At 49.7% G+C, this 14,664-nt stretch overlaps 1 protein-coding gene and 2 long non-coding RNA genes across 4 annotated transcripts in view; 2 read left to right on the forward strand and 1 right to left on the reverse strand.

Annotated features, from left to right (window-relative positions):
• Abcc3 (ATP binding cassette subfamily C member 3) overlaps window positions 1–14,664 on the reverse strand; it is a 51,818-nt gene that overhangs the window by 3,251 nt on the left and 33,903 nt on the right. The window contains exons 20-29 of one of the 2 annotated variants that reach the window (XM_050156658.1): window positions 13,328–13,439; window positions 13,001–13,148; window positions 12,715–12,922; window positions 12,203–12,513; window positions 10,539–10,738; window positions 10,306–10,432; window positions 8,645–8,746; window positions 5,498–5,644; window positions 5,214–5,372; window positions 4,478–4,644 (exon numbers count right to left, since the gene is read on the reverse strand). In XM_050156658.1, the coding sequence (XP_050012615.1) occupies window positions 4,478–4,644; window positions 5,214–5,372; window positions 5,498–5,644; window positions 8,645–8,746; window positions 10,306–10,432; window positions 10,539–10,738; window positions 12,203–12,513; window positions 12,715–12,922; window positions 13,001–13,148; window positions 13,328–13,439 (1,681 nt within the window). Of the gene's footprint in view, window positions 1–4,477; window positions 4,645–5,213; window positions 5,373–5,497; window positions 5,645–8,644; window positions 8,747–10,305; window positions 10,433–10,512; window positions 10,739–12,202; window positions 12,514–12,714; window positions 12,923–13,000; window positions 13,149–13,327; window positions 13,440–14,664 lie in introns of those variants that run through there. The other variant, XR_007594336.1, reaches the window with a different exon arrangement.
• On the forward strand, window positions 1,730–10,298 carry LOC126510213 (uncharacterized). Its single transcript, XR_007594337.1, has 3 exons — window positions 1,730–4,212; window positions 8,626–8,823; window positions 10,142–10,298. It is a non-coding gene; the product is annotated as an uncharacterized lncRNA (long non-coding RNA).
• The window catches only part of LOC126510214 (uncharacterized), an 8,873-nt gene continuing 6,605 nt past the window's right edge, over window positions 12,397–14,664 (forward strand). The window contains exons 1-2 of the long non-coding RNA XR_007594338.1: window positions 12,397–12,526; window positions 12,960–13,174. This is a non-coding gene — a long non-coding RNA (uncharacterized lncRNA). The remainder of the gene's footprint in view (window positions 12,527–12,959; window positions 13,175–14,664) is intronic.

The raw sequence follows: 14,664 nt of genomic DNA on the forward strand, positions 1-14,664 counted from the left end.
GGAGAAGGCTTTGTACTATCATGAGGGACCTGGAGGGCCAGACCCAGAGCCAAGCATCACTGCGAGAGCTCTGCTGTATGTATTCTCAGGTCTCTTTCTCAGTTCCCTTCCAGACCACATTCCTCAACTATCGCCACAGTGTCTTTACCTCGTATCGTCAGTCATTCAGACGCGATAGTAAGAACATACTGGGACTGTGCTTCCCGGATATTTGCATACAAGCCACTCACGCCATCTTGCTAAACTATGATTAGACCGTTCTGGCAGCCATCTCCTACCCACACAGGGAAGAGAGAGCACGGTTCTATTTGGGAGGCAAGGAAGGGAGGGACCTGGGGACTCCCCATCTTTCTTCACTTAAATCAGGAGGGTGGATCCTTATCTTCAACCTCCAGCCTTGAAAGCCAGAACCAGTAAACAAAGCCAGGCTGTGTTCCCAACCACAGAGGCCACAGCACACCCCCTCTCCCCCATACACACACACACACACACACACACACACACACACACACACACTCAAGGACAAATACCTCAACCCTTCCCAGAGGGGTGAGTCACAGCCAAAGTAAAGACCGGCCTCCCTCCCTGGCCTCTTCCCGCAACTAATGAAGGATCTGGCAGCAGAACGAGCTGCCAGATAGAACTCAGGGCTGATTAATGGTGGGCCTGGCACAGGCTGCAGGTTATACTTAAAGTGACCACAAGCTCACTGAGGGAGGAGGAGGGACCGTTTCTGTCTCTGAGGTTGGTGTGAAGGGCTACAGATGCTCTTGGGGAAGTGCTGGGGACTAGCAAGCAGCTAGGAGCTCTAGAGACAGAAGCTGGAGAGCCCATACTGCTGCCAGCCATACAGCATGTAGTTATGTAAGTAGAAGCCGATCAAAGGTACACAGTTATCCTTACTGCGTGGTTTTTTTTTTTTTGAGGGGTAGGGGGTAGAGGGGTTGTACTGGGAATTCAGTCCAGACCTCACATCCACTAAGCAAGAACTACATCTCCATCCAGCCAAGGCTAACCTTGAACTTTCAATTTTCTTGCCTCAAGTAGCTGGGGCTACAGGTATGTGTCACTGGGCCTGCACCACCTGTTTTCTGTTTGAGGAAGCCTTGTGATGAAGGAAGAGAAGTGATGGGGACAAAATCTCACATCTCCTTAAGGCCCCTGCCCTGCCTCTGCCTGGCCAGGCAGTTTTGGGCAAGTAATTCCGTTTCTATTTCCAGCCCACAGGGCAGCAGAAGAGTTGAAATGAGATGGTGGAGGCCAGACGACTTTGAATACTGCAAAACATTAAGCACTGGGCAGATGTGACCTTTTGTTTGTTTGTTTCAAGTTTTGAAACATGAGTATGTCCTGAATATAAGGAGGAAAACGAAGGGTTAGGAATGTAGGGCACGGTGAAGTGTTTCTGAGCATGTGCAAGGTCTTGGGTTCGACCCCAGCACCCAAAGGAAAGAGTAAGGAAAAAAAGAGAGGGCAGAAAGGGCAGAGAACTCGTTGACACTCCACAGGAGTGCACACGGGCTAAGTGCTTCTCAGCGGAACTGGCCCAGGATTGCTCCCTTCAAAGTGAAACCACTGATTGGGCACATCTGGCTCTTTCATACTTGAATTGTAGCTATTCTGGACAGAGCTATGCTGCAAATGGAAAATACAGCCAGGTGTGGTATATCACCTCAGGAGGCAGAGGGAGAGGCTGCAGAGGCAGAGGCAGAGGCAGAGGCAGAGGCAGAGGCAGAGGCAGAGGCAGAAGTAGAGGGAGAGAGATCTCTGTGAGTTCTAGTCCAGCAAGTTGTAGGACAGCTGGGGCTACGACTAGAGAGTCCCTGTCTCAAAAAACAAATAACCTCCAGGTAGCGGTGGTGAACGCCTTTAATCCCAGCACTTGGGAGACAGAGGTAGGCAGATCTCTGAGTTCAAGGTCAGCCTGGTCTACGCAGTGAGTTCCAGGACTTTCAGGGATACAGAGAGAAACCTTATTTTGAAAAAACAAACAAACAAACAAACAAAACAACAAAAAGAAAATGGAAAATACATACAGGATTTTAAACTTCTGTGGAAAAAAATATCCATGATAACTTCTTTTTTTTTTTTTTTTTTGACTTTTCGAGACAGGGTTTCTCTGTGTAATAACATGTACCACCACCAGGCTTTTTTTTTTTCTTTAAAGATAAGGAACTGTGATGTAGCCCAGACTGGCCTTAAAATTAAGATAATCCTCCTGTTTCAGCCTCCCAAGGTCTGAGATGATAGACATATACCACCTACTAGCTTTTATATTGATGACACATTGACTATTATTTTAGATACATTGGGCTAGATAAAATATGCTTTTAGAATTTATTCCAAGGCCTATTCAGTTAGATGGTTCAGTGGATAAAGACACTTGCCATTCAGCCTGATGGCATGAATTTGATTCCTGTAACCCAATTTTAGAAAGAGAGGACTGGCTGGGCAAGATGGCACACGCCTTTAATTCCAGCACTCGGTAGCAAAGGCAGGCAGATCTCTGTAAGTTTATAGGCCAGCCTAGTCTACAAAGCTACAGCTAAACTCTGTCTTGAAAAAAATCAAAAAAAAAAAAAAAGAAAGAAAAAGAAAAGAGAGAACTAACTCTTGTAAATTGTTCTACACATGAGTGCCACTAAACAAACACATTTTTAGAAATATATATTCTACCCGGTATGGTGGCATACCCCTATAATTCTAGTATTCCTCAGGAAACTAAAGCAGGATTACTTTAAGTTCTAGGCTAATCTGAACTACATTGTGAGCCTGTCCCAAAAAATGAGGTAAGAAAATTAACTTTTTAAAAGATGTGTTTTTATTTATGTGTATGCTTGTGTGTCTGTGTGACTATATGCCATGTGTGTGTTGTGTGTGTGTGTTGTGTGTGTGCCTGTGGAGGTCAGATGAGGGAACTGGGTCCCTTGGAGCTGAATCTACAGGCAGGCATGAACCACCTGATGTGAGTTCTGAGAACCAAACTCTGACCCTCTGGAAGAGCAGCAACTGTTTTAACCTCTGAGTCATCTCTCCAACCCTGCAGCAAGTGTTCTTAACCACCAAGTCATCTCTCTAGCCCCAAATTAATTAATTAATCCACCTGTTTATCCTTGTTTGTTTGCCTCTCTTGTTATCATCAGTATTATTTTTATTATGTGTGCATGCCTCTTTGTGTGTATATGTAGTTATGTGTATATAAGGTCTGTGTGTGTGTGTGTGTGTGTGTGTGCAAATGTGGAGGTCAGAGGATAACTTTGTAGAGTCGATTCTCTCCTACTTTTACCTTGGTTCCAAGGATTGAACTCAGGTCTCCAGGTTTGTGTGGTAAGCATCCTACTCTACTGAGCTACCTCACTGGTCCATGCCTTTCTTGAGAAGGGGTATCACTACTGCCTATTAATATGACTACTAGAAAAAAAATATAATTATATGTATGTGTGTGTAGCTTGAATTATAAGTGTTTATTATATATATGTGTGTGTGTATATTTTGCCTGCATGTATGTCTGTGTACTTATATGTGTGCAGTGCCTACCAAAGCCAAAAATGAGGTTAGATTTCCTGCAACTGGAGTTACAGCAAGTTGTGAGCTGCCATGTGGGTACTAGGAATTGAACCCGGGTCCTCTGGAAGAGCAGCCATTGCTCTTCACTACTGAGCCACCGCTCCAGCCTCATATTACATTATTATCAGGAAATGCAATGCAAGCAGGCATAGACTATTATTATCCCTATTTATATAGTGAATGTAAAAGAGACACAGAATGGTTAAGCAACTTGCCCTAAATCACACAGTTAGGACTAGGAACATGACTTAGTAGTAAAGAGCTTGCCTAGCATTGGTGAATCTAGCACCAGAAACAAACTCAAACAGAATACAAAAGAAAAATCTAGGTATCTTGAGGTTTTTGACTCAGTAGGAACAGATTGCTGATCTCTGGACCACACAGCCCAGAGGCTCGGGATGTGGAACCTAACGGTCTGGAGGGGGCACAGGGAATACAGAGAACCTACTTTGTATATTCCTGATCTGACTGCCTCCCTCCTGGCAGACATATTTAGCTTTCCAGAGCACATAGGCTTCCTCTCACTTGTGCCACAGGTACATACATGACCCTGGAGCCCAGAAGATTCCAACAAGGGTGGGACTGTTCCATCTGAATGTCACTGGAGTAGAATTAGATGAGAACCAGAGCTGGTTCAAATCCCAGGTATGCCTTCTCTTAGCTGTGCAACTTTGGCTAATCCCCTGCCCTCTCTGAGTTTGTTTCCTAAACTGCCAAGGGAGTCTTGTGTGAGCAGTCTGAGGAAGCGCCATGTGCCTTCAAGGATATACTCCATAGGAAATAACATCCCTGTGCAGCCCCGGCTGAGGCGCATGCCTGCGTGGATTAGGGGCTCATCAGGATTCTGCCCAGCACCCACAGGACCCCCAGTTGGGGGCAGCATTCCTGACACGTCCAGCCCCATTCCTACCTGAGATTATCCCCACCCTCTGAGCACTGGAAGTCCAAGCCTGCTGGCTGGCTGCTCACAAAGGCATGGAGGTGGGACAGCTCCAGGGCCCTCCAGATGTCCTCCTCTGAGTAACGGCCAAAGGGGTCCAGGTTCATGCGCAGGGTCCCCGAGAACAGGATGGGGTCCTGGTGACATAAAATCAGGGAGAAATAGCTTATACCCTAGAGGGAACCTCAGGAGCAGGGAAAGGAAAGTGACCAGGCAGCAGCTCTCTGCTCTGTCCCTAGTCTTCCAGAAGGGGGACATTACCAGGGAGATAACAAAGCTATCTGTGGGGGAGTGATAAACCTCAGCCTGGCCAGTCGCTAAGTCCCCTGCCTGAGGCAGGAAGCAGGGCCACTAATCTGCTTCCGAAGTGTCTACTTGGCAGAAAAACACCCTAAGGATCCAGGAAAGGCTGTGCCACTGGGAACGGTGCATCCAGGAGAGAAAAACAGGAAACCTCCGGCCCTGCTGTGCTGGGAGGAGCCTGGGGTCCTTCCCACGTGCTAGTTCAGGAGCCCAAGGGCAGTCCTGACTGGCTGAGGTGTCTGCCCTTCCAGATCTGTGCCTGGGTGGCTCTTGTGTTGACTCTCTCTGCTCCCCTCTGTGGAGGCCTCTCTCCAAGCAGGCCCCAGGGCTCAGTTCTTAAGTTCTTGAAGTTTCAGGGTTTGGGAGAGGGGTGCAAGGAGGAGCAGGATCAGCAGGTTCTTACCTGGGGGATGATGGTGAGCTGAGAACGCAGGTCATGGAGGCCAATGTGTGCCACGTTGAGTCCGTCGATGCAGATCTCACCCTCTGCGGCCTCCAGGATTCGGAACAGGCAGAGAGTCATGGAAGACTTGCCAGCCCCAGTACGGCCCACAATGCCTACCTGTGGGGCATGGGAAAGGTTGTCGGGGGCATCTCTAGGTTTCTGTCAGCACCCCAATGGATAGCCAGTTCCAGCATCCATGTTCTCCCCACAAGGGATGTGGCAAGGTCCCCAGGCACCAGTACCTTCTCGCCACCCTGCACACGCAGGGTCAGGTTCTTCAGCACCAACTCAAGGCCCGGACGGTACCGCACTGAATAGTTCCGGAACTCCACTGCCCCACGTGTGGGCCAGCCTTCTGGAGCACGGTTGCCCTCTATCACCCAGGGGGCCTAGCAGGAGACAGTTGGGTTCTTACGGTTTCATCAGGGTAACCACACCTGTTCAATCCCTCTCCCGCTGCTCAGCCCCATCTTTCTCCAGACACCTCAATCCTCATCCACCATGGTCCCTGATGGGGAGGCCTGACACCCTGTGGTTCAATGAATTCCTTTATCCTTTGATGGAACCCAGGGGCTCACATGTGCCAGGCAAACAGGCTACCACTGGGCCACGCCCCCAGCCTTTTCTCTTTTATTTCATTCCCCCAAATGCTAACTCCAGAACCTCTCTGTCCTGCCCCTACCAATCTGTTACAGATCTCTGAGGTTTGCTTCCTGCCTGCTTTAGCACCTCCTTTCATCACCTTTATTCATTCTTTACTACTATGTGTCACCAATGAGACATAGCTCTCCTTCTAGGAGGCTTGCATTCCAGCATATACAAGGGTGCATGGTTTATACATCAGCAAGTCTCTATAGCGAAACAAATGGCGGGGGCTTGGGACCAGAAGAGTCTGGGGTTGCTCTTCTATGCATTATTCAAGAAGGCTTCCTGGAAGGGGTGACAGCAGTAACCTGAAGGAGGTGATAGAGGGGTCAAGGCAAGTGGCTGTCTAGAGGAAAGAAACGACAGACAAGGGGACGCTGTTTGCTGTTTGCATTCTGCAGTACAGGGGCTGGTACTCTGAATTCCTTCCCAAGTGCTGGGCTTACAGGCACCAACCACCAGGCCAGGTTTATTTGATATTCAGCAATAGAACCCAGGACTCTGGGCATGTTTGTTCCGCACTTTACTGAAAAAGTTATCACAGTAGACCAGGCTGGGCTTGAAGTCAGAGGTCCTCCTGCCTCTGCCTTCCTAGTGCTGGGATTAAAAGACTGCACCACCATGCCCAGTTCCCAGTGGAGTTTCAAAGGGTCTCATTGGGCACTTCTAGGAGAACAGACTTGCCAGGTAAATCACGAGTGAGCTGTTTTCGTGGGAAGCAGGCTAAAGCAGGCTCCAGCAGGCACGGGCCAAGGTAAGGAAGAAGTAAAGCCTGTGTAGATCACAGCTTAAAACGTACTTCATGGGTAGTGGTGGCGCATGCCTTTAATTCCAGCTCTTGGGAGGTAGAGGCAGGCGGATCTCTGTGAGTTTGAGGCTAACCTGGTCTACAGAGTTAGTTCCAGGACAGCCAGAACTGTTACACAGAGAAATCCTGTCCCGAAAAAAAAAAAAAAGCAGACTTCACAACAAAGGAAAGCTGAGAACTGAGGCAATGTGTTGCAGGGGAAAGTGGGGTGGGAGTTGTTTGTGTCTAGAATAGAAGGTGAACATAGATGAGAATCATCCAACAGAGGGAGCAAGACAAATGGTCTAGTGGAGGAAGCCATAGTCTATAGCACACGATCTGATAGAAGCCGAGGGGCTGGACTATGAAACGAGAAGGGAAAACATCAGCTCAAAGAGAAAGGAAGGAGGAGGAGGAGGATGCTGCCCAGGCAGCACTGAAGAGCTGAAGGTGAAGGGAGTTCACATCATCTTTAACCTATTTTCTCACGGAAGGAAGGGTCAGGCAAGGTGGAGGGTTGAGCACAGAGAACAGAGGCAGCACAAATTCTAATTGTTCTTAATAAAAGCCTGGAGTCAGATATTAGGGGGTGAAAGCTGAGAGATCAGAGAAGCAGAGCGACCAAGCATTAGAGAGACCTCTACCGATGCTTAGACCAAAGAGGTGGTCCTATCCTCAAACTGCCTCCTCAGTCTGCATCCTCTGACTGCATCCTCAGACTGCATCCTCAGACTGCATCTCCAGACTGCATCTGAGTTCCTGTCTCCTCCAGCCTTATAGTCCCCTCTCTGCCCAGCCCTCTCCCTTCCTGTCTTCACCTCCCTAGTACTAGGATTAAAAGCACGAGTCATCACCGCCTGGCCTCTAGTGACTTAGCTCTGTTCTCTGATCTTCGGGCAAGCTTTATTTGTTAAAACCAAAACAAAATATCACAACACGCAGATGTGGTTTGAGGACAGAGAATGTTCTGAAGAGACCGTTTTGAAAGTGGGAGCACATAGTTCTCAGCGAAGCGAAGCAGGGATACCAGATGTGGAGGGTGGTTATGACATTAGTGATGTCGTTCTCCAGCTCACATTAGCTGCTCTGCGCAGGTATGACATGGACAAGGGGGCTCAGATAAGGTGGGGGTTTGTAGGCAGAGACAGGGACAGGTTGAGAGCCTCTCTTTAGGGAGCATAGAGTCCAGGCTGAACAGGGAAAGTGAGAAAGACAGGAGTTGATGGGGGGGGGGAACAAAGGCAGGTCACAGTGCTGGAATCTCATAGAGGGCAGAGGACTGGAGCCCTGCAACACAGGGATGGAGATCAAAAAAATGGGCTGCTTGACACTAAGAGCTCAGAGGTGGTGCAGCTTCTGGGCACGAAGAGGTCTGAACCACATCCTCTTTGGAGAACAATCTGTACCCACCCAGGAGAGAACAATTCTGGTGGTGGTGGTGGTGTATGCCTTTAATCCCAGCATTTGGGGCGGGGGCGGGGGAAAGAAAGATGGATCTCTGAGTTCAAGGCCAGCCTAGTCTACAGAGTGGGTTCCAGGACAGCCAGGGCTACACAGAGAAACCCTGTCTCGAAACCTCCCCCTACCAAAGAAGGGGAGGCATACTGTTCCACCTCTGTTTCTTTGACTGCGATGCTCATCTTTCCCCTGCCCCACCCCTACTTCATCTCACCTGTCAAAACTTGCCCATTCTCTGAAGCTCACTTGCTCCAGGATCACCCCAGATGTGTGTAGCCCCAGAGCCTTGCCATCTACATGCCTTGTGTCTCCCCCTGGCTCAGAATCTTTTGCTGAACTCTGAGCCCTCTACCTGTAGCCTTATATTCTGAGAGTGGATGGATGGATGGGTGGAAGCCACTTAAACAGCTGTCCTTGACGCACAGCGATGACAGGCCACCAAGCAGCCTTCCTCAAGTCATCGGGTACCTTCTGCTGCAGGGCTCATCTTGGAACTCACCTCGGTCTCAGTCTTGGAGTATTCCTTCACTCTCTCCACGGCTATGATATTAGATTCCAAGTCTGACATCATTCGTATCATCCAATTCAAAGCCAAGGTTACCTGAGTAAAGGAACTGTGTTATGGGAGAGGCCCAGCAGGAGCTTTCTTCTCTGATCTGTCCTTTCTAAGACCTACAGGTGAGTACTGACGAGGCCTCTAATCACAGCCGTGCCTCAGGCGGTGGCAGTGCAGACTCAGTGGAGGAAAATCTCACTCAGTGCGCCTCCAACTTTGATACGTATTAGACTTCTTGGAGCGCCCTGTCAAACGCAGTGCGTGAGTCCATAGGCCCAAGGCTCTCCACTCCTACCATGATCCCAGAATATGTCAGTGGAGCCAGTCCAGGGTCTGTCCTGGGTTACCAAGAGCCTTGCCAGCAATGCAGAATCCAAGCTCCAGCTGAGAACGGAAGCTTGTGAATGAGAACGAACATTTTAACAAGGTCTCCAAATGAGTCACATGCATATTAAGGTGCGAGCAGACAGGCCCTGTCAGCATCGCTTTCTGTTTACCAGTGCGTTCAGATCTGAGCCACCTGAGGCCCAGACAATGTGGTCAGCTTTACAAAAAATCCCATTTGCAGCTTGTATAACTCTTAGACCATGCAAGCTGGTGTCAGGGTGACCTCCAATCCTAGGCTCAAGTCACCTCATCTGTTTACTCCTCCACATCCACAGGGCATTGCTTCTGGACACCCTTGAATATACCTAAGTCCGCAGATGCTCAGGTCCTTCACATAAAATGGCTTATTGTTTACATGAAACCTACCCACACCCTCCCGAATGCTGTGAATGGCGTCTAGATTACTTCAGGTACCTAACACAAAGCCTACACGCCACTTCGGTTACATGCATTCAGAGGCTCCGTGAAGTCATCTTGTTTGTTTATTTTCTGCTTTTTTTTTTGGTAGAAGTTTCTAGAATATTTTGTCAGATTGTTTTTTGGGGGGGGAGGTTTTTAATTCTGCTTTGTTTTGAGAAAAGGTCTCACTATATAGTTCAGGTTGGCACTGAATTCACAGCCATCCTCCTGCCCCAGGAGCTAGGATTCCAGGCATGCACCATCATTCCCAGCCTTTTCAAGGGTTTTCTATCTGCAGTTGGTTGGTTCTTCAGTGAAGAAGAAGGATACAGAGGTCAGCTGTAGCTTCCCTGCAGGCATGCACCATATCCATGTGGTCTGGCCCGACAGTGCCCCACGTTCAGACCTCAGTCAGGTTGACCTACATCTTGTCCAGACATGACAGTTCTGTTTGGGCCAAGTTCCAAGATCATTTCTCTAGCACCTCAGAGTACAGAAACTCCTCCAAGCTCTTGGCCATTTCCCTCCCTTCTCTCCTCCCTCCCTTCCTTCCTGTGCTTGGATTTGAACCTAGGACCTTGCACATACTAGGTAAGTGCATTGCCAATGAACGACATCCCCATGCTTCTTGTCACACTTTCTTCTTCCTGCCAGGGAGACCTCCCCGGACTACAGCACACTCCCTGGTTGGCAGCGTCTTCCCGTGCCTGACTGATCTGCTTGTGAAGTGGAGGCGTGCACTCAGCAGATGGCTTGGGAGTCCTGTGTGTTCTCTGGCCCAGTGGTGGCCCTGCCTAGTGTCAATGGTCCCACCTTACCTGTAGGGCATAGGACACAGAAAGACCCACGATCCCTGGATTCAAGCTGTTTCTCCCGATCACCGCAAACAGGGCGGCAAAGAGCACCACGCAGTTCCCCACGAACTCCACGTTGACACCCAGCCATCTGTAGGGACCAATAGAGGGGAATGAACAAAGGCAGGGGGTGCTGGAGGCCCCCTAGAACCATAGAGAGCCTGCGGGCACCTGTAGGGGAAAGGGAGGCTCCTGACCGGTTGGAGGCGATGTAGGGGTAGGAGCTTTTCTGGTTGGTGTCCACCTTTCTATCGCTGAGGACCTTGAAGTCTTCAATTCTGCCATAGGCCCGGATGACACTGGTGCCCGTTACAGTCTCCGAAAAGTGGGAGAAGATAGGTGAACGGCTGATGGATTCCAGTCGCTTCAGCTGCCGGGATGTGGCCACATAGAAGCGCTGACCCGGAAGAGAAAGAGAACTCCAGTCAGGGATGTCAAACCACAACTCAGTCCTGCACGTCTTCCAAACAATTCCCTGCACTTCCTCCTCCTGCTCTTCTCACGAGACCTCGATGGCCTTTCCTGCGTTTCCTTGTAGAACGGATTCCAGACTTATACTCTTCCCCTCTGACCAGATTCGCTCAGCCAGTCAGCCCGACTCGTCCAGGAAGCTCTCCCTGATTCCCTGTGACCTCCTATCTCATCATCTTTTACGGACTATGACACTATCTTGCTTAGTTTCCCAAGTGATGAGATTTCTTGCTCCACTTAGACATGTGCTCACAGACAAATGACTGCAAAAATAATTTCATATCTTTTTTTTTCCTGAAAAAGTTTCTCTTACCATCTCTTCCTAGTCACTTAAGGGTAATAACCCCACAAAAGCATGGTTCTGCCTTCATTTTCTAGCCTGTATTCTGTGGGTCAAAGATAGCCAGGCCTGCCCAGGACTGGCTCACAGAAGACTCCTTACCTAGGGGGCTGTGGGCTGATCACCTCCCTGAAGAGAAAGATCCCAGTGATCATGAGCCCCTACAATGAGCTGCCTCTGAATGCAGAGCAACACAGATAACATGTACATGTCTAAGTATGCATCCGCATGTACATGTCTACGTATGCATCCGCATGTACATGTCTACGTATGCATCCGCATGTACATGTCTAAGTATGCATCCGCATGTACATGTCTAAGTATGCATCCGTAGGACGGCGTCTCTAGAACTGTTTACAGCGGTTTACTCAGATAATGCCAATAGGTGTGGGGGACTGAGGAGGTGGCTCATGCAGTAGAGGGCAGGCCACACCAGCATGAAGACCTGAGTTAAGGTTTCCCAGCACCCACATGGAAATCCAGGCATGGCGGTGCACACCTGTAACCCCCAGCACAGGGCAGGCAGAGGCAGGCAGATCCTTGATGCTCATTGGGCAGTCAGCCTAGCTGGAAAGGTGAGCTCTGCATCCAATGAGAGACTCTGTCCCAGAAAATAAGGTGGAGAGTGTTTGAGGGAGACACTCAGCATTGACCTCTGGCCTCCACAAATGCACACACACTTGTGCGCATGCACAAACGTGTATGAGTACACACCCCCACATAAATAACTAAATAACTAAATAACTAACTAAATAAATAAATAACAGCCAATTGGAAAGGGCCCATGGCTGTCAGTCTATAAACAACACATTTCATCATCCCTACGAATTAGATTCGAAGAGTCTATTTTACAGGTTAGATAAGGAAGTTTCAAGGAAGGGAAGCAACTGACCCAAGTCCCCGATCCAATCCAACCACAACCTAGCCTACAAAAGTGCCTGGTCCAATCAGAGCCCCCTCCCGCCACCCCCACCGTGAGCTCCAACACTCCGTGACCGCTCTAGAGCTCCACCTGCCCCACGTGGTGTCCCCACCCACCCTCGCTGTCACCTGCACGAAGCCGTAGAGCACAGCCAGAGGCAGAACAACCACAAGGAAGAGCGGCGTACTGGCCACGATGACCACAAGGGTGGAGATGGATATGAAGAGGGAATTGAATAACATGAGGATGGTGGGGGCCAGAACCTCATCGATGACATATATGTCCTTAGAGAAACGGTTGAGGATGCGGCCCGAGGGCGTCGTGTCAAAGAAGGACTGCGGCGAACGAATCTTGTTGTGCAACAGAGCTGCATGCAGCAGGCGGGCAGCCTGGACACTGCCGACCACCATGGTGAAGGCTGACAGCATCACCAGGAGCCCTTGTTAGGAGAGGTAGGAGATGAGTCACTTACTGTCACTGACTGCAAGGGAGGCAGGACAGAGGGGCAGAATGAGACTTGGGATGCCCCAGGTGGAATTAGGGAGGCTCTGAGACAGGGGTATATGGTTCTGTGGTTTGGGGAGTCAGCAAAGGAGAGAAGGGATGAGGGAGCCCCTTCTGGGAACCCCAGTAGGTTCACCTTGTAGTATTCCTAGGGCAGCGTAGACACCTAGCCTTTGGGAGGTGTTGTTCTGCCGGCCGTCTACCACCGCATCATTGCTCCAGGCACTGAGCCACACATTGGCCCCAATGGCTGCTGCACTTTGACCCGCATACAGGAGACAGATAGCTAGCGTGGTGTAGAGCCCCACAGACTTGGCATAATCCCAGAACACGTTCATCTTCACCTGAAAAGAGTGCCCACACAATCTCTACATGCCCTAGGGATCCGACCACCATCTCCAGCCCATGCCCACTCGACTCACGTTGCCTGTCTCGGCCGTCTCCTCTGTGATTAGTGCGCCAGTCTTCTTGGCCTTCATCACCTGCATCTCCTTCTCTGATGGATTCGTGTGTCTCTTGGGCACAGGCCGGTTCTGGGTCTCCCCTTCTGAAGACATGGAGCTCATCTGTCTGTGGAAGCAGCTGGTCAGACCCAGGTGAGGGACCACGGACATGCTCCCAGGTAGGGGACCACAGACACGCTCCCAGGATTTGAGTGTCAGAGACAATGTCCATTTGTATCCTACTTGCTGGGGTTTGGTGGCCCTGATGTAGCCTTCAGGGGGACTTGAGAACTCTCGGGAACTTACCTCATGAACTGCTTGCGGACCTCGTACATGGATGGCTCATTGTCCGTCAGGTCTGTGTGGGTGCTGAGCGTGTCTTCAACCAACAGCACCTCCTCATCTGCATCTTGCAAGGCTGCAGCAGGGAAGGAAAAGTCACGGAGGCTGATTGTTCCTTGTGCAGCCCTCGAGACCCCATCCTCCAGGCCAGTGGGAGGCTGGATGGACACGCAAGGGGGCAAGGAGAGAGTTTGAAAAGATAGCCAGAAGGAAGCCAGGCAGTGATGGCGCACGCCTTTAATCTCCGAACTCGGTAACAGTGACCTGTGGATCTCTGTGAGTTAGAGGCCAATTTGGTCTACAGAGTGAGTTCTAGGATAGCCTGGGCTATGCAGAGAAACCCTGACTCTGGGGTCAGAAACCAGTCAGAAGGAAATGGGCTAGGCAACACACACACACACACACACACACACACACACATCTTCCATTTGGAGTCTATAGAAAAGGGGACTTAATAGGCTGAAGACCTGGGCTCTGATGTCAGTCTGGCTGGCTGACCTTAAATTCTACTTCCTTGAGGGCAGCAGGGCCTCAGGCAGGCATTGCCAAAAGGTAATAATCATAGCTCGTGGTACCGCCATCACTGTGAGAACTAAGGGAAGGATGCTTCTCAAGGGCAGAGCACTGGGGTATGCTCTTGCCGGTTTGCTGCATACACAGCAGCAGGCAGGGAAGCCCAAGAGAAGGCCCCAGAACAGAGTGTTGAAGTAGAGGAGCCCTGACTGGGCAACAAAGTGGGGAGCTGGGCCTTTTGTGAGCACAGACATGACTCCGGGATTCGTGTTGGGAGGGGCTTTTTGACAGTCTACTGTCTGAAATAGTTCCAGGTCATATAATTATTTAACAAACTCCTGTTGGTAAATGAGTGATTTTGCCAAGCACTTAGATACTTACAAAGCAATTCAACCATAAAACAGCTATACGACATACTCCAGGTCTGAGCTCATGTGTCCCTTTTTTTTTTTCCTTTTCCTGGTTATTTGAGACAGGGTTTCTCTGCAGCTTTGTAGCCTGTCCTGGAACTAGCTCCTATAAACCAGGCTGGCCTCGAACTCACAGAGATCCGCCTGCCTCTGCTTCCCGAGTGCTGGGATTAAAGGTGTGCGCCACCACCACTCAGCTCATTCTCCATTTTGTAAATGTATCGTTGGAAAATTGACAGGAATTTCTTTCAATATGTAGATCACTTTGGGTAGCATGGAAAATTTCAACAACATTAAGTTTTAAAATCCACGGACACAAAACAGCTTTCCGTCTGCTCACGTTTTCTGTAATGTCTTTCACTGGTAGTTTTCCATTTC

The sequence above is a fragment of the Alexandromys fortis genome, unplaced genomic scaffold (genome assembly GCF_014885135.2).
Source record: "Alexandromys fortis isolate MF-2015 unplaced genomic scaffold, M_Fortis_MF-2015_v1.1 scaffold_31, whole genome shotgun sequence".
Taxonomy (NCBI): Eukaryota; Metazoa; Chordata; class Mammalia; order Rodentia; family Cricetidae; genus Alexandromys; species Alexandromys fortis.